Source organism: Aulonocara sp. 'chitande type north' Nkhata Bay, linkage group LG1 (assembly GCF_057382095.1).
Source record: "Aulonocara sp. 'chitande type north' Nkhata Bay isolate Kocher_YH1m ecotype deep benthic linkage group LG1, A_spYH_male_GT1.1, whole genome shotgun sequence".
Classification (NCBI taxonomy): domain Eukaryota; kingdom Metazoa; phylum Chordata; class Actinopteri; order Cichliformes; family Cichlidae; genus Aulonocara; species Aulonocara sp. 'chitande type north' Nkhata Bay.
This window is the reverse complement of record NC_141344.1, coordinates 14,299,167-14,318,411: the sequence shown is the minus strand read 5'-3', so window position 1 is coordinate 14,318,411 and position 19,245 is coordinate 14,299,167. Positions and strand designations below refer to the sequence as shown.

Here is a 19,245-nt window from a genome sequence, read left to right as displayed (position 1 = left end):
TGCTGGCCACAGTGCATATGGCCCTCATTTAGCAACAATGGGCATGGACAATGACTGGCGGGAAGAGCTTCCTAACTGTGAGAGGTGACTCTAGGCGTGTTAAATGACATGCCCCATATGGAGAGATGGAGAAAGAGATGGAGAGAGTATATACATGGGTAATCCTGGATAAGAACTTATCGCCTCAGTGAGCAAGGGAAATGTTTTGATTGAGAACAGACAGGAGATGAGGAAAGTAGAAAGAAAATGGAAAAGTAGAGACAGAAGACAGAACTGCTCAGAACAATACCTGGAGGATGAAAGTACACCTAAGTTGTTGGAAGGGTGTGTTGTATAGAGGAATGTGGAAAAGATGTTAGGCTGAGTCTGTAAGTGTGTCATTAGAAAGAGTGTAAACAGGATGTCTTTTTATGAAGTGGTCTCACTCTCCTTTTTGTGCTGTTCTCTCACAGATACACTCCTGGTGACACCTAATCAGTGCTGTGGCAGGACGAATAGCCTGCAGCATTTTTACAGTCTTGTCAAAAACAAAGCTTGCCCCCCCCAAAAATCTCTCTTTTCTCTCTCGCTCATTCACTCGCTCTCTTTTTCCTCACATGCGCTGTTCATACCCTCTTGTCACAACAACATTTCTCCAGTAATTACTAGGGTGGTCGCCCTCCTATCGCCCTTCGATGGATGAGCTGAGCCACCATGGGTTCAACCCTCCAGCCATAACTCTACCTAGGACGTCTGCCTACTGCTCTTCACTACTGTGGTGGCCCTCAGACAGCAAATTGGCCTCAGAGAAAGACAGAGAGACTGAAAGGGATTCTCAAACAAGCACACTGCCTAGTTCACAGAGAAACAAGCCGAGGCATGCCAGTACAAAAACACATGTAAGAGCAATGAGACAGACATATACTCATTCACTTTCACTATTTGTGGTTTCCCTGTCTCCAAGGAGTAATCTATAATACAGACAGTCTTTTGCTCTGACCACTGGCCAGACAGATATATTTCCTTGCACAAGTACAGAAATACACACACAGACACACATATACACCCTGCTTAGGTGATCATTTTGACAGGGCAATATGACTGAAGGAGAGTGGAGTGAAGATGGGGGAAAATGTGGAAGGAAGAGTGGGGAGAAATAAACTGATAACTGTATGATGAAGGGTGATAACGTCAGGAGAGGAGGGAAGTAGATGAAGGGATGGATGGAAGAAGTGAGGCAGCTGGCAGATCAATACACAGATCCACAATCTGCATCTATGAAACGGGCGCTTTTTAAAATCTCTTTTAGTTTTTTTTAATGCCTACTATTCTTATTACTTACAAAATGTTTTTGCTTTGGTATAGTAAGTGGGAAGTGGTTTGCAGGACGAAAAAGAACATTTTTTCGTGAAGTTTTTATTTCTATCATGGATTACTTTTGGAATTTATGGTTAAATTATAATGTAAACTTGTTTGCATACAGCGCATGATATTAACCCAATTCGGTTACTGGAATCTGTTTAAACGCTTTACAATAGTCGAAATGAAAGGAAATAGACACGTTAGGAGGAACTTTCCCTTTTCCTGTGAGTTTTGAACGCATCTGCAGCACCCTGGGAAACACCTGTGTTGTCAAGACAACATGTAAACTCTCGCTTGAGTACACCGACATGGCGGAGCTGTTGAAAATAAAACGCGAATTTGAAGAGTTCCAAAAGGAATACTACTATACAAACAGGTATGGATTAATGATTTACATAACTATATATGGATACGTTTAATTGCTTTATGAGTTCTTGTTAGCAGTTTAGCAGTCAGCATTTAGCTAACATCACCCAGAACTAAGGCTAGCGTCATGCGTCTACTGTGTATGCTAATAAGCTTTTGCGGTCCTGTTTTGGCGTTACAATGCAAGTTTTTGGTTCCCTAAGAATGACAGTAATGCTCAGAAGCACCCTACGAGTAAGCCACACAAATGGGGTAAAGTTTAGCTGTGTAACTTGCCAGTAAAAATGTGTTGTTGTTGTTTTTTGTTTGTTGTTTGTTTGTTTACGTATGAAGGACTTATTATCGCTTCTCCAAAAGGGTTTAGCTAAAGTCAAAGGAAAGTGGCGTTTAGTCTCCAAATGTTGAAAGATTTTTCAGCCAGTTTTAATAATTGGTGTTACAATGAAGCTTAATATGCACTTTTCAGAAAATTCTTAAGTCAGCTATGATAACAATGTATTCTCTTTACTGTATATCGTGCATGCTGCCATGCGTAGTAAACTCCAATGGCTCGTTTTGAGCCAGGCGAAGAGTGATATATTTTTGTGTTTATGTATTTCAGAGAAGCTGATGAGAACAGAGAGAAGGAGAACCAGGCCGTCACCCAGATCCAGAGCTGGTTCAGAGGCTGCAAGGTGCGGGCTTACCTCAGGTATGGTATATCTCTGTGATCCGATTTGTATCTGTAATCCATAAAAAAAGACTTTTGGTGCTCATGCAAAAACAAAGCAGACATTTATTTTATTTATCAATGTAAGTGTAGTTCCTTTGGAGTTGTAAAACACTCAGACAGGCTGTAAGAGTTCATATCAAGGGAAACCCTGATATTAGCTCACTACCATAATTATCCCACTTCCAGAAGTTTGCAAATGGCCTGGAGGAATAAATGTCGCTTGCACTCTATGCTCTTTTCTCACACAGAGAAATAAATGTCTCTATCTCTGTGCTTGTTCCCATACTGTGACCCTAGCACCATTCTGCAGGGTCAGCAGACAAACTTCCAGACAGTAGGTTAATTCAGATTACTTTAGTTAATTGATCAATGCGTTAAGTGGATAATTAGCAACAGTTTTAGCTGCCTAAGTGCAACTCCGGGGTTGTGCTAGCCCCACTATAAGCATTGATTTTCTGGGCATATAAATGGCCTTTTGGAAATTGATGGCCTCATTGGAGGCAGAGAATCGCAGTGGACTTGCATTTAGAGTATGTTTGAAGATGAATACAAATGTGTACCGCTGACTATAGGAGGTGGAAGGCTCATCGGACATGATCGAAAAGCCTGGGAGAGCACGAATGGTCTATATGTGTGTGCATGTGTGTTTGTGACAGCTTGTATTTATAAGCATAATGTTTCCCTGACCTTTCATTTGAGCCTTTTCACAACCTTAAATTTGTATGCAGAAAATCACTTTCTTTTTATTGTTTTCCCTAAAAAAGAGTTTATGTTAGGAAGTTAAATTAATTGAATAATTAATAAATTAATTCTAGATAAAGGTATTTTTTAGCTTATTCATAACTATGGAAACTTTCCATTTCATGCTTTGTTAGGATTGAGCTTTCTGGGGGAGGGTTGCAGAATTGCTTAATTTCTCAGCTTAAACAACCTTGTTAATGACCAGTGAAATTTGCCTTTTACTTCCCTTACGTGTTTCTGAATAACTTTTTCCAGGGTTTCCTTCAGTTTAACTACTAAAAAAACATCCACCCAATCCTCTCCTCAATTTGATTTTATTACAGCCATCTGCACAAGAAGGCAATCATTATACAGAAGATATGGCGGGGCTTCACAGCAAGGGCACGTGTCAGACAAATGGTGAAGGTAAGCCAGTGCCTGGAACGACTATAGATATATTGATTATGCTATGATAGCACGCATTAGAATTCAATTGCTATATTCCTAAAGTCCCTGCGTCTGACCTTAAGAAATATAATTCACCCATTACACATTAGGAAATTAGCACTTTGGAAAAATGATGCATTATGATAAGGAATTCCATCTATTTCACAATTCTTGGGATGCATATAGAAAAAAGAAAAGAGTTGTGTATCTATGTGTGTATGTGTATGCTTTAGTAAAACAAGGCCCCATTTTCAGCATATTGCCTCCAACTGCTTCTTAATTGAACAGATTGTTGATACCGGATCCAATACCCAGCGCTCTCACGTATAATTTTCCCCTGGATTGAGTTTTGTAAACGTATCACAACAAGCTATTTATCATGCCTGTAAATTGACTGTTTGCTAAAGCATAACTGCCAGCCGCCGTTTGGGAGGCGTTCAAGAAATGGAAGGGTGGTGGTGGCGGGGGGGTGTTGAAATAAACAATGAAGGATGTGTCACATCACACATATGGGCTAAAAAGAGGCTGTTTGGTCTCATTTGGAAACAGACAAGCGCTAATTTGAATCACTCAAAATTGCCACAGTGCACTGTTTTGAAATTAGCCCTGAGAGATTCTACTCTTCACCTCCTTTATCTCTCTCTGTCTTTTTCTCTTTTGCGGACCTTATCGTGTATAATGTGATGTGCACAAAGCCTCTTCTCAAAACATCAAGCTGAATTTACAACCTCCTTTCAAGTCTTTGTCTTCCATCTTCTTCCTCTTTTTCCTCTCTTCCTTGTCGTTATTAAAAAAGACGTGTTGAGATATGAATCCCTTTTATGGCCCACACTCCAGTTTGCTCCTGAAATGTGCTCCCAGTGGTTGCCTGGCATGTTTGGAGTGCGATGGCTCGTTGAGTATGTTGCTGAATATTCTCTGGCCTTTTGTTAGTCTGTTCTGTGGCAGTCCTGTCATTGATTATGAAATCCAGAGGAGAGCGTTTGGCCGTCATACATCTCCATTAGCGCGCTGCTTGACTACCATAGATTTTCTTGGCCCTTGTCTGTGTTAGTGTATTAAGAGAGTACTGTCCTCCCCTTGATAGAAAGTCCCACTAACCACTCTCTCTCTCTCCTTTTTTCTCTCTTTGTCTCTGTCTCTCTTCTGCTCTCTCTCCATCTCTCTGACTTTTTCTCGTTCCTCTTGTCTCTCTTGCTTTCCCACTCTCCTTTTCTGCCCCCTTCCCTCCTCCCTCCACTCTACAGTGGCCCTATCTATGCTGCCTGTGCAATGTATTATGTATAAAGAGCTCTTTATCTTTGACGCCTGCTGTGGACAGATCAGAGGGTTGGGAGACAAGATGTAACACCATCGTTTCCTTTGTGTTCACAGGCGGCATATTTTATCATGAAGATGAATTTCTACGAGGAGATGGCGGTCAGGGTAAATATCACTACACTGTCTTGTTTTAGCAAATGGAGTGTCGTGGTGGGAGCCCCTGTGAGTAGCAGCCCATAAGCATCATATCTCTAAATTTCTTTAATCTTTTGTTGGCCATTTTTCTCCCTTTTTAAGTGCAGCATCATGTTGGTAATCCAGTATAATTTATTATTATTAAAAACCCTATAAAAATGGACAGATTTCTATATCAGAATGACCTATCATATTTATATGTCAAACCACAGCAAATATTTTATATATAACGTTAAAAACTTTTTTTTCACTTTGCTTAAATGCTCAAGGCCCTGAAATACTGTCTTTATCCCTGAACACCTACTACTGTTCAACTCATAAATCATAGCTCTGTGGCTGTGAGTGATGCTTTGGCACTTTTACACAAGGATATTGCCTAGAAATCTTATATTTTAACAATTCCATATAGGCCTTCTCTTTTGGTGAATAGTTTCATGCCTAAACCGTTAAAGGGTTTTATAGACCAACAAAAGAATTTGCCAGTGTTTATTGAAGAGAGAGATTCACTGTCCAGCTGGAAAGAGATGTTTATAATATTTTCGTATTGGTGGAAAAGCTGGGGAACTGAGGGCTTTACGTTTTACACATAATGGGAACCCAAACAAATAAAGCTCACCCCCTCCTTTTACAATAAATTTCACATTATAGGAGAGACATAGATTCACAAATAATGTTTGACCCAGCTGTTTAGGTCACAGGGTGAAAGTTCAGAGGTGATGTCGACATGTAGTCCAAAAGAGAAGCTACTGAAATAAGAGACCTATGTTATCTATGAAAATAGCCACAATTTCCTATAGGAGACAATAGAAATTTTAATGGAGAACTGTGTTAAAATGACTGGTGCTTAGAGGTTACCAATGCGAGAAAGTACTGGGTTTAAACCCCAGAAGGGCCAAGTGAGCCTTTTCTGCGCTGAGTGTATCCTCTGTGTCTGTCTGGGGTTTTTCCGGGTGTTCCAGTTTTCTCCCACTGCCCTTGACCAAGGCTTTAGCCTCATATGTGAAATTGGTCCCTTGGTGTTGGACTGTGTACTGCCCACAGCGCCTAAAGAGAAGTCATGGGGCAAATCCAAAGACAAAAATTCTCAAAACAGATTGATTACATGTGACTTTAGACTTTAGAAATAATAAATTAAAGGACAATAAGGGAAATACATGCAGTATCTGGCCTTTTTTATGATGCCACCTGTTGAAACTTTTCTACTATTTACACCAGACATACAGATATAGTACTTAATACCTGCAATATAAATCTTGATCCCACGTCTTCTGACACATACTCTGTACTTTCTCGACTTCAGTGTTTGTACTGTTTCAATATGACCTGACATTTGTACTTTTTTGCCAAATAAGTATATATTGTATAAATGAAAAAAAAGAAACCCACAAAGCACACCCAACACATACAATCATCTGAGAATCCCCTTGTGACATTTTCTTTAAATCAATTTTAACTCTATTTCTTTTTCTCTCCCCTCCTGATGTCTTTATCTTGGTGTGGTAGCTAACAGAGGATAATGTATTAAGGCCGTAATAGAAACCAGTGTTTACATGCCGCACCTCGTATTTGTATTAGATTCAACAGCATCGATTTCACTAGTCAACAAAGGTCAGCAAGAACTCGGGAGGCGGCAATTACTTTATTTAAAATTATCTATTGACTGGCAGATCAATGCTAATTCTCATTTTGCTCTTTGTTGTTTTTCCCTATCCTTTACTTCTCCTCTTCTTTCTTCTTCCCTCTTCTCATACCGTGATTATTCTTTTACCTGCCATTGTTTTAATCTCCTAATTAGTCTGAAGGACATCCGCCCCTATGCTTTAAAATGGTCAACTGTTGTGTGTGGGTGTGTTCTGGCTAATCTGCAGCCTCCTCAATCAGTGTGGATGATGCCGTTAAATACATGGTTATGTGACAGTTTGACAGTCTGTCTCTCTCGTGCTGGATTGTCCCTCTGAAAGTAGGGATTGTATAGTTTATTAACAATGGTTTAAAAAGTGTCCTACTTAAATGTTACATTTAAACTTCATAAAAACTTCTGTAATCCCACACAGATCCAGCGGACATGGAGAGGATTCTTTGTGAGGAAGTATATCCATAACTTCTATGCACGAAAAAAGTATATGGAAGGACTTGTCATGAAAAATGAACTAGTCAGGTGAGAAAAAATAGTTTCATTTATGAGACCTTAAGAGACCTGAATTAATTTTTATCTTTTTATTTCGTTTTATTTTCCTGAAACTCACTTGAAGTTGTGTTGCTTTTGTCTTTCTCACATGGCCAGTACATGTGTCAGCATTCTTCTAGATAGATTATAACCGATATAATACAATATCTTCAATTAAAGGAAGCAAATATGGGGTACCTTTTTTGCACAAAGGAATGCAAACTGGAAAGGATAAAAAACTTAGCCTTAATATGTTCTGTTAGAACATGGTGTATCTTTGCCCACTGACTATGGCCTACTATATAGCCTATCAATCAAAATGAATTGATTTGATTAATGTAAAGACAGTTGTCTGAAAGGTGTATTGTGTATGCTTAAACAAAACACATGACTGGAGTAACGCGAAAGGAAAAGTGAGGATATGAAAGAGACTGAGAGACAAAGAGAAGAGAAAGACAGAAGAGAGAGAGAGAAGTCCTCTAAAGCGCTTGAGGCTAAGAGAGAAGTGAACGATGTGAAGAAATTAAAAATTAGCCTCTGATTTGAACCGCAGCTCGTGTATTAATAAAACATCCTGCGCTTCAGGGCTTACTGCTAGAGATACACCATCTTTTATTTTTGACAAAAAAAACCATCACGTTTAGCTAATAGTCACATTTTTAATGTTGCTAATATATTTTACAGGAAAATATCTTTAGGCTTCCTGCTAAAATTAAATGTAAATTTGTTAAAGTGCTCCTTGGATCACCGACTCTCCCCCCCTCACTTCCCCAGCAGCGTTTTACCTTTCCTCCACGCTCTTTGCCCCTTTTAGAAATAGGAGTGACTAGGCTGTTAAAGTCCATCATGGAAGAGTTGCTGCTATAATATAACACAAAAATGAGCACACACAAAGACATGTCAACTACGTTAAGTATTCTGACCAGTCACTGGGATTATTTTGCTTGTAATGTCTTAATGAAATTTAAGACATTACAAAAGTACAAAAAATGATTCATAGTAAAAAGTATTCATAATCAGGCCAAATTTTAACCACACTGTAATAAAGCTACAATAAGGAAACAATCAGACCATTGATCTGAACTGAACATCACTTCATAGGACTAGATTAGATTAATTCAGAAGTATGCAAGCTATAGCTTTTAGTTTGCAAGGACCTTGCCTAAACAGTATATGCATATACTGTGGCTCCTGTCTCTTTGCACCTTTTGCACAACTTACAACAGTTAACAAAAATCATAGGAATTGAAATTTAGAAACAAGGAGCTATAAGGATAAAGTGACCAGCTATGTGATGCTATTTCATTTTAGGATTCTGGTCTTATGCTTTTGTTATCAGCCGTGGTACATTCACACTCTTACTCATACACACATTTATGCAAAAACACACATACACACATGCACATGCAGCCCCTCCTCCACAGTGGTTTGGGGTACGAGGTCACTTTCACTTCACTTAATCACATGTTTATTTAGTGCTACTGGGGTCACGATCAATTAACGCCGTGCCGGCATTTATTTAAAATATCCTTTCTCTGTTAGCTGCTAAGCCCTCGGATTGCACACTGCCTGATCACTAACCCTGCAAAGGTCTGCTTTTTAATCCATCACCATGCTCCCTGCCTCCGCAAGTGTGTCCATCCGTCTGTCCAACCACTGCATAAATTAATAAATTCAAAGTCAGATGAATGATCTCCATTTATTGAAGGCTGATCAGCTGTGCATGGTAATGATGTAGGAGTATTGCATATTTTCCCTTCACTGTCTTTGTCCTTTTTCATTCTGATTCTCCATTCCAATCTCTTTCTCATGACAGAGCTCCCCAGTTCAAAACCATCTGTATCATTTCATTAGGTACAACTAATCCACGCCACTTACACCATCCTCTTTTATCCACCGCCCTCTCTCCGCCTCCCTTTCTTAATCTCTGCCTCTCGCCTCTCTCTTTCTCAATCTATTTTGTTCGATATCTTTCTCTCTTGCTCTCCTTGCCACAGGTTCACTATGCTTTAGTGTCCATCCTCATTCATCCTTCCTCTCCTTCTGCATAGCCTAATGAAGTCAGGACCCCAGTGCAGTCCCCACTCTGCCACAGTTTTCCTTGATACCCCAACAATTTATCACTTTGTCAGGGAGACACTTAAAGTTCCTGGGCTTTAATAAGGGCATGCTGTGGGACGATGGGGGCAATTAGGAAAGCGGAGCAAGTCCGCTTTGCATATTTACTAAATGTGCTGGTGTCATCGTTGCTGCCACTAGCACGGCCTGTTGACTGCATGAATTATTCCTCTATCTGCAATAAACAGCGGGGTAATTATTACTGCCATAATCAGATAAATAATTCTCCCTGTGATGTTGCAACAACATAGTGAAATCTTTTAACTTATCCTAAAGAGTGCTAAAAAAGGAGGCTCAGAGAGAATTTATGGACTGTCACTAGGCTGAAAAGCACAAGTGTTTTCTTCTCTTCTTTTCTTTTGTGCTGTGCTGTGTCTCTTCGTCTGTCTACTTTTTTCCTGTCTCCCTTCATTCCAGCCTTCTTCATTCCTCCATCTCTTGTGTCCCTCTCAAGGACATTCATGAAAGGAGAGCTGCTATGTCGGAGAGAGTGTGGGTCTGCCCTGCGATCACTCTCCCCTTCTATGCGTCAGTCTTTCTTTTACTGCTCTTCCCTTCTGATCCAGTTTGGATGCAGACAAGTTCTCTCTTCAGTCTGATTGGATTTATATATTCGCTATGTGTGTGTCTGTTGAAGTTTAATGTGGATGCACTGCTACTTGTCTCTTAAGAAAATTACTTTGAGAGTGAACAGTGGACAAAAGTCTGTAATATATTTGAAATTATTTGGTTTTTTCCTCTCAGTTTATTGAATGTGGATTAGCAATATTATCAAAGCTGGGGTTAATTGTTTTCTTAAACACCTTTGGGTGGCATTAGTTTTACTACTTTAGTGAATTAGTTAATCAATCGGTCAGTCACTTAAATGGAAAGGCTATGTTATGAGGGTGTTCAAGGCTCAATACATTGAGCTGGCCACTGTCTAAATTGACTGGCTGACTACCCTCTCATTGCCAGCTATTGAATCATTCAATTGGAGCAATTAAAACAGCCAATCAGGTCAAGCCTCCATTAAATATTTAGAACCTGGCCAATTAGCTGCTCTGGTGCTGGCCTGGATGACCGAAGGTGTGGCCTGCTGTCCCACAATGCCTCACTCTCTGATGTTCCATTACTCCTTGATCCCCTGTTTTGAACCAGAGCTTAAATTATTGAGGAAGAAGTGAGAAATGTGGCTTTATTATATTAGACATTTAAATAAGTTAGAAATCTAGGGTGAAAATGTCAGTAAGGGTTTCAGTCATTTAAAAGTACTTCAGGTATGTTTGATTAACTTGTCCAGCGGTTCAGCAGCCATTAAACATAATCTCTAGCCACAGTGCTTCAGGAATACAACATGACAGGCTTAGCGCATTATATGTGCCTAATGTTAATAATTGTTATTCAGTTTTTATTTTATGTCATATATCTATTTTATTATCACATAATCTAAATGGCAGAATATCATGATTCATGAATCATAAATATATGTATTAATATATTTATATAATTGGTGTTTCAACTCCAATTAAGGAATGAAAGTTGTGACATTATTTATTATTTAATTGCACATCATCGCATTTCAAAATTGTTCATGCATGATTATGTTTAGCCCTTTGTTGCACCTCCAGCAGTGGTACAGTATAGTTTAATGTTACTGGGATTAATGCAGTGATTTTTATCCGGCTCACTGCTAATTGTGTGGCACGAAGAAGAGCGTAGATGCAGCTTTGCACAAACAGCTGGAGAGAGACAGAGAGGCACCAGGGAGTTTATTTAATTTCTTCAACATGAAAAGATGGTTTTATAGGGGACAAATCAAGGTTCACATAGAGCAATTAATGATTTATCCTGTTGTAATTAGGTATCAGCTGTAAAGGTAAAATAATTTAACACTTGCCTGCTTTTTGATCTCCTTATTATAGGTAAAAGTGTTCTTTTTGACTTTTACCTTTTTTTGTGTGTGTAAAATATTTAATATGCATAATACATTACATCACATACTGTTAACATGAACTGTTAACTGATAATAATCAATACATTAGCTCAATTTTTGTTTCTGTTGTTATAAAAATAAATGCACAAAAAATTCCCCATAGTTGGACCTGGCTTGGGATCAGTTTAAGGCCTGAAAATGCCCTGTAATCCTCTGAGGAACTAAGGAGATCGATTGCTGTGACTTTAAAAGTGAGATGTTTTCTCTTTATTGCCTTTTTAAATTTTCATAATGTGACTTTTCTTTAAGAAACTAAAGCAAGAACTTCTCTAAAAAAAAGACAGTGTAAATGGGAACATATTTGACTTCAAAATCTATGTATGTAATTTCAGCATTCTTATGCCTTTTCAGATATACAAGTTACTCATTTTGCACACTAATGCACTCCTGTACCATCAGTATTGCTGGCCTTTGACTGTATGTTGAAAACAAGCATACAGTCAAAAGCAAGCGTGTCTCTCTGATTTAGCCTGGAGGATGTGCATTTCTTTTTTTAAATAGCTCCAAATTACATTTTTTTACTTGAATTTTTGGATGCTTGAAAGAATAATGTTCAGTGACCACAATTTATGGAAGAGTTACTGAGCTCTGTACCGTGTCAGCAAAATTGTCACTATTTTAAAGCAGTGTTGCCTTAGATCCAGAAAACTGAACTGGCCTTGTCCTTCGGACACAGAGGTTACTCTATATATTGCCCAACCGTTTTTCTGAAAGTTTTGGGACCTATGTTTTGTTTGTTTTTTTTGTTTTTTGTTTTTTTTTTGTTTTTTGCTTTGTTTTGGGTTTTTTTTTTTTTGGGGGGGGGTAAGGGAGCAGCTGAAAGTGCCTTTGAGTGGCTCTTTAATGTTTTCTTAAAAATTTAATGTGATAGCTGAGAAAAACTTGGTTTTGTGGTGACCCTTCTCTCATACTTCCTTTACTATGCTGGTTCAGATTGTTCAGATTTTTCCTATAATCTGTCACCTATAACTTTATTTATTTTTAATGTATTATAGTAAATCTATACATATGTGTAGAATTTTAGTTAAAACTAGCAATAATTTTTTTTTCTTTACAAGAAATTAGTTTAGGCTGATAAACCAGACGTAGCACATGTTCCAGAGCTGTTCCAGAGTTAAACATAGTGTTTCTTTCTTTTCAATTTTACTCAGTCAGTCGCACACACATTTATAAACACAGACACACACGCGCGCACACACAGGCGCGAGGGCATGTGCTGCTTGCTGAACAGGGCTAACGAGGGTTGTATGTTGTGGCGGCTGGTTGGGTCGACACAGATCGAGGTGCCTTCAGCCGTTACAAATCTGTTTGGCTTTTGTCCACTACAGAGCAATTAATAACACTGGGGCTGGGGGTAGGGAAGCAAAGGTCACTCATTGAGCACCCCCACCCCCCCAACACACACATATATAGATACATATACACATACAAGCAAAGTGTACATACATTTAGTATAAAAACAGATACACATTTGCATATTTATGATAAATGCACAAACTGCTACATTCTCAGTTAAACTGTTTCAGCCCAGAGACATATGTATGAAAATATGAACATATGAACAAAGGTCCTGATCCCCTGAAACATTACTACAAGCTTTTTAAGGTGCTATTAAGAATTGAGCAAACAGAAATGACGACATATATACAGACATGCACATATCGTGGAGAACACCGTCCCTAAACCAGGACTTTAAATGTTACATTAATAAGTAATATCCCTGTTAGCTAGGTGGACAAATAGAGGCCAAGCAACCTCAATATTTACTCCCCACACACCTACACTATATTAAATTACTGTATTTAATATTACACAAATGCACATATTTAGATTCACTCTTCTTCTTTACACACCCGCAAGCATTTTTCATTTATTTTGTAATTGAGTCTGGTGCTGAAGAATGAATGAGAATGCACAGGCAATGGGAATTTGTTGTGATTTGTTTTTAAATGTCAGTAGCCACAGAATGTGTTAACCTCAGATTACTGACACACTTTGAATACCCTGATTCTTCTATGGAGGATTGTAATTGAAAACAGAAGTTGGGTAGAGGGGGAAAAAAACAGCGGAGAAGAAGTAAGGAAAAAAGGAGGGAAACAGACACGGGATTCTTGATGAGCTATGGTTAAACTCTTATTGGTATTGTGCTCTTGGAATTAAATTGGTTTTACTCCTGCTTTGTGTGTGTGTGTTTATATTATGACGACATGTGTGTATTTAGTAATTGTTTCCAATTCCCCTTTTAAGTTATCACCACTTTGTAACAACATTGCTGTGTGGTTGTGGAATTAAATTGCTGTGTGTATGGGGTTTTAATGCATCCCATTTAGCCAGCTTCGCTTAACAGATGTCATAGAAAGACCTGTCCTGGCTGCCATGATGAAATATATCAATCATCCTCCCACTTATAGCCTCTTACGCTCTTATTTTGCCTTTTTTTCTTCTATGCAGTGTCATTCTGTTGTTTTTGCCCCAGAGCTCCTCTGTCTTTCCATGTATGCCTCAGTGTGATTAGGTAGTTTTTTTTCCTTCATCTGAAGGACACTTTAGGGAATTGTCAGCTTTACGACCAACAACTGTTTCCCAAATACATAATAACACATGCACAGATGTACTTGTCTGAAGTTTACACCGTTAACAAGTTATTGATTTATTTGGTGTTAAGATATAGTACTTCGTAAGGTGAATCCTCAGAAAATGTGTAATATAACACATTAATGTAGTATTAAAAAAACATTAGGCTTACTTGTTAAACCAAGTGGTATAGAGTTAAATGTAATCAAAATACAGAGTAATGTGCATTTAGTCATTGTCATTCACAAAACATACTGTACATGAGTATATAAATATGATGAGTTATTTCTACTATATGAATTATAATGATTGACAACTTAGGAATTGGAGAAATTATGTCTTAACTGCTATATTTTAAAAAAAAAATTATGCTATTGTTCACGTGTTATTGTAAGGTGACCTTGAGGGTCTGAAAGGTGCCTATAAATAAAATGTATTATTATTATTATTATTGTGTAAAATGATTTACATTTATTATACATGTCTAACTAATGCATACCTATTGTAAAGCCTAATGAATCCGAAGTGCAAGAATCTTTGTGTGTCGTTTATGTTCCCTGCAGGAGGGAGCTTGATCAGCTGGAAGATCTCCAGAAAAGGGAGAGAGACTGTCTGGATATGGTGAAAGAGCACACTGCCAAAGTCTATCAAGCTCATCGGTTACATCATCTCCTTAGTACAAAACAGGTGGGCTTATGGAAACACAAACACATTCAATTTTGCACACATTTTACAACAATGTTATAATGATTAGACTAATGTTTAACCAGAGGGAAATGTACATATTAATTTTATGTTAACCAGAGCTACATGAAAATAGCGCAGTTTAATAAAAATACTGTAATGAATAAAAAATTGTTGGACTAGTGACAGTAACACGTATTGACTTTGTAATTCCAAAGTGACCTTAACTGCGGTTATGTATGGATGCAAAGTCACTTCAGATGACACGAGAAACGCATCCCTGTGGATTGACTTCACATTTGTGTAGCACTCACCCATACAGCTATGCACAATTATGTGCATGCTCAGATACATATGCAGGCACACACATGGGCATTGAGCTCAACATTACAAAGAGGTGGATTCCTACAGAAACGGGCTACACAGAGAAATACCACAGACCTTTTCCTTTCTATTAGTCAACAGAAGTGGGCCGTGTGGAGTTCAGTTGCGCATGTGCAAACATAAGTGTGAGTCCTCACGGTTGTTCTGATGTGCTCAGTCTGATGCTTCCCATGGCAAAAGTGTGCACATTTGTAAATGGTAAATGGACTAGTACTTATGTAGTGCTTTTATACTCTATTTGAGCACTCAGAGCACTTTTTTTTTACCGTATGCATCATTCAACTATTCACACACACACATCATGCTTTTCTCTATGCCTAAGCATTTTTAGCGTGGCAGCCACACACTCTTAGTCCAGTGGATGCATTGGAAATAACTCGTTGTTTAGTATCATGCCCGAGGATACAGCAACAGACTAGAGAATCTGGGGATCAAACCACCAGTTAGCGGGCGAGCCACAGCTATCCTTGTGTTCATATGTGTGTGGCATCTACGCATCTTTGTGACTCCTCACTGTGATAATAATGAAGACAAAGCACAGTGGTCACTGTTGATTCAGCACTAGCATTCTGCTTGCTCTCTCTCTCTCTCTCTCTCTCTCTCTCTCTCTCTCTCTCTCTCTCTCTCTCTCTCTCTCTCTCTCTCTCTCGTGTCTTTACAACTAGCATCATCATTGCCTGTCTTGCTGTCTACTGTCCTCAGACATCCCATGTTCACCGAAGACGCATACATACACAAAATTTTCACACAATTGCATGAAGTTGATGTAAGCTGGAATGAGGTTAAGTTCGCAGTTTTTACACATCAGGCTTGATTCTTAAAATACTTTAACTCGTGGGTATCCACATAATTTGTGTTACGTTTCTGTAACTCTGTTATCGTTATTTTTAAGTACACGCTAGAAAGAATGAAAGTTTATGTGCTCTTCTCCGCCCTCTGTCCATCTTTCTCTATATACTTCCCTCTCTTTCCCTGCATATGGCAGGGGACTCTTTCCCTTCGTAGCTCTGACCTTGTCAGCAGTGAATAGATGGCTCTCCCACACAGTTCATCCTTTCTCACTTCTCAGACCCCAGCCCACACACACACACACACACCAAAATACACAGACTCACATCCAGCTTACCAAAAGGCCCCAAGTCCCTCTGACAGAGACAGAGATGCTGTGTTCCTGGGGTCAACATCATTGCTCTTCCCGTAGCTAGGTTGGTACTTGGTACTTTTTGGGCTTATGTGTTGTGTTTGTGTATTCGTGTGTGTCTTTAGGGGTGGTGAGATTTACTTTTGTTTATGCGTTGTGTGTATCTGTGTATTTTGCTGGCTTTCTGTCACTTCCTATTTGACTTGTGTACTGTCATCCCTAAAGCAGAACATTTCTCCTGTAGTTTCAAGCAATTTCCAAGATACTGATTGGTGTTGATCATATAAACTATTCTTATGACTACTCAGTCCATACTTTTAATTAGTTTACTACTCTATTGGGGTGAGGCATAACATTTACTAATTTAGTTTTTTATCTATAAGTAAGAACCATTTAATATAACTTATTATTGGTTGTAGAAATATATTTGACAACTGCTTCAAGATATTTTTGTTCTCAAGAGGGACCCTATGCATGATTGATTACTGATTTTGATTATTAGTGAAAAGTTGCCCCACTGTCACTTTGAAATTTTAGTCACTGCTTAGCAGCTAGCCTGGGACCTGTTTATCGGTCACCACTGTTTTTAACTGCAACTGGCAGTCTAACAGTGGTACTTCCTTTGCTTTGAATGTCCCCTGCAATCTAGAGGAGGTCTCTAATGAGAAGAATGAGCAAGTACTGCTCTTAACAACTAAAATCCATGATGGTGTAGTTGTCCTCATCCCAAGTCCTAGCTTGGGATGAGATTCACTAGAGGTGCATGTAATTATATTGCTTCATTATTTTTTTCTCATAGTGTACTTGACAAGTAAAATATTTGCAGAACACAACCTTTTAAATGTTACATTAAAGTGTAAGATTAATCTAAGAAAGCACACGTGTATGCATATATACATGATTACATATATGCGCATGCACATATTCTGCCGTTACATATAGGATCTAAACCTATGGGAAACTATGACGTTGTATAATAACTACTTTCAACTACTCCCTTAGTCACAAGGAGTTTTGATTTGGTAGATTTTCACATTGGATGTCCTTCCTGACACAATCCCCCAAGTTATTTGTATCAACACCACTATTTTTTAAATAGGTACGTATTGTGCTATTATCAAGCTGTACCTACAACCCAGGGTCAAAAAAATTGCAGTGAATAAAGTGGAATTTCTTTATTTTTTCTTATAACGCAATGGATGATATTTAGACCAAAAGTGCTTATGATCTAATAGTGACACATTTGCTATTTTACTAATTTGTTAATATGTTATTTTAGAAAGAGCGAGGTTTGGGAGGATGTAGTTAAAGCTGTATGTGTTTCTCTCTCTCCCTTTCCTTCTTGTTGCAGTCTTTTAGAGTGGAAAGCAGTGTTATTAGCATATAGAACAACTCAAAGCTTTGGTCTGGTAATTAAGACACAGGCAAAAGAATAACTGTGGTTTGAATAATTATCATCAAGGCTGTCTGTGGCAAATCTGTACCCCAGTTCAGAATCGGAGAGGCACAGTTTTAAGTATGTGTACTTGTGTGTGTGTTTAGGATTTTCATCTATCCATTCTTCTATTCTGTATTCATTTAAGATAACACCTTTTTAAAGTGGGGATATTTGGGGGAGGTTAATATGGATTACATGACCATTGATAGGGAAGAAGGCTGATGGAAAATTTTAACACAATTGATGTTTAGTAGCTAACAATTGTTAGTTTAGTCCCTGTCCCAGTAGGTGCCCATTCTGAGATTTGATGTTCCTCTTCATAAACTGAATTCTTTTTTTCTCCAAAATCTAAATTAAGTTATATATATATTTATTTAGTACTGAAGCATCCATGTGGACAGCCAGGTGCTTAAAAATCAGTGCCCCAAAATCATTTTCGCTTTATGTCTATGTCACTCCATAGAGCCTGTTTTTTTTATTTCATATTTTTAGGTCTAGTACATTCTTATTAAATGCTGCTGCATGTCTTTTAACAGGTGCTAGAATGTATGAACATATCACTCCAGTTTTAGGAAATTTACACTGGCTCCCTGTTGATTATCGTATTCATTTTGAGATTCTTTTGCTTACTAGTTTTAAATGGTATGGCGCCCAATTATTTAAGCAAACTCTTCAACATGTGTAACCCCAAAAGAGCACTGAGATCGTCCAGCCAGATGCTCTTAGTACAACCGAGGTCTCGATTGAAGCATAGAGGAGATCGGGCCTACGCAGTCGCAGCACCTAGACTCTGGAATAACTTAGCCACTTCAGAGTCTATTCAGTCTTTCAAATCACATCTTAAAACGCACTGTTTATGTTGGCTTTTAGTTCAGTTTGAGTACCATCAGGCTTGTTTTACGTTTGTTATGGGGGTTTTTTGTTTTCATGTTATACATTGTCATTGCCTCATCTCATTTATCTGTATTTGTTTTTCTATTGTTTTCTCATGGTCTTAACTAATTGTGAAGCACTTTGGTCAACTAAATTGCTTTTAAATGTGCTATAGAAATAAATTTGATTTGATTTTGATTCATTAATTTAAAAAAATTTAATTACTAGTAAGAAATACATTTTAATCTAATGACTTTAAAATCCTAATTTAATGTTTTCACGCTTTTACCCTCTCTCTCTTTTTTTCTGTTTCCTCAGTGCCCAGGGGTCTTCAACTCTCCATTCAGGCCAGCTCCTCATGAGATGGAGCTGCTGCTGAGGCAGCAGGTCAAGTACCAGGCCCCCACCAGGCTGGCCTCCAGGGGCAAGGCTTGTCTCTTGGGCATCCCAAGCTCAACAAGCTCTAGTTTCCCTGTGACTCTTGGATCCCCATTGATCAAAACCTCTAGAACTTACAGCTCCAGGCCCATACTGCCTCCCATTGCCAACAAGACACAGCAGGTGACGGTGGTCAAAACGTTGCCTATAAAAGACATAAACAAGTAGAAAACAGATAAATACAGTAGTATAAAAGCAGATATACAAGAGATGAGATGTGATGGTGTGAAAAACTGGATTTAAGCATGTTCAAGAGGTGAAACAGACTGTTAGTTTAACAAAGTATCATACTAATTATTAAAGCCTTCAACATCACCTTCCTTCCTCATGGGGGATGGTTCTTGATGAAAGCAGAGATCCTTTAAAACTCCTTTTAAAGAAGAATGACATCATTAAAGCATGGCAGACAGCT

The 19,245-nt window shown here is 38.4% G+C and overlaps 1 protein-coding gene across 2 annotated transcripts in view; it reads left to right on the top strand.

Annotated features, from left to right (window-relative positions):
- Positions 1-1,596: 1,596 nt before the first annotated feature.
- spata17 (spermatogenesis associated 17) overlaps positions 1,597-19,245 on the top strand; it is a 40,119-nt gene continuing 22,470 nt past the window's right edge. For both annotated transcript variants that reach the window (XM_086281495.1, XM_086281486.1), the window contains exons 1-7: positions 1,597-1,717; positions 2,309-2,398; positions 3,484-3,565; positions 4,961-5,011; positions 7,096-7,199; positions 14,439-14,562; positions 18,714-18,956. In XM_086281495.1, coding sequence (XP_086137621.1) covers positions 1,650-1,717; positions 2,309-2,398; positions 3,484-3,565; positions 4,961-5,011; positions 7,096-7,199; positions 14,439-14,562; positions 18,714-18,956 — 762 coding nt within the window. In that variant the 5' untranslated portion in view covers positions 1,597-1,649. The remainder of the gene's footprint in view (positions 1,718-2,308; positions 2,399-3,483; positions 3,566-4,960; positions 5,012-7,095; positions 7,200-14,438; positions 14,563-18,713; positions 18,957-19,245) is intronic.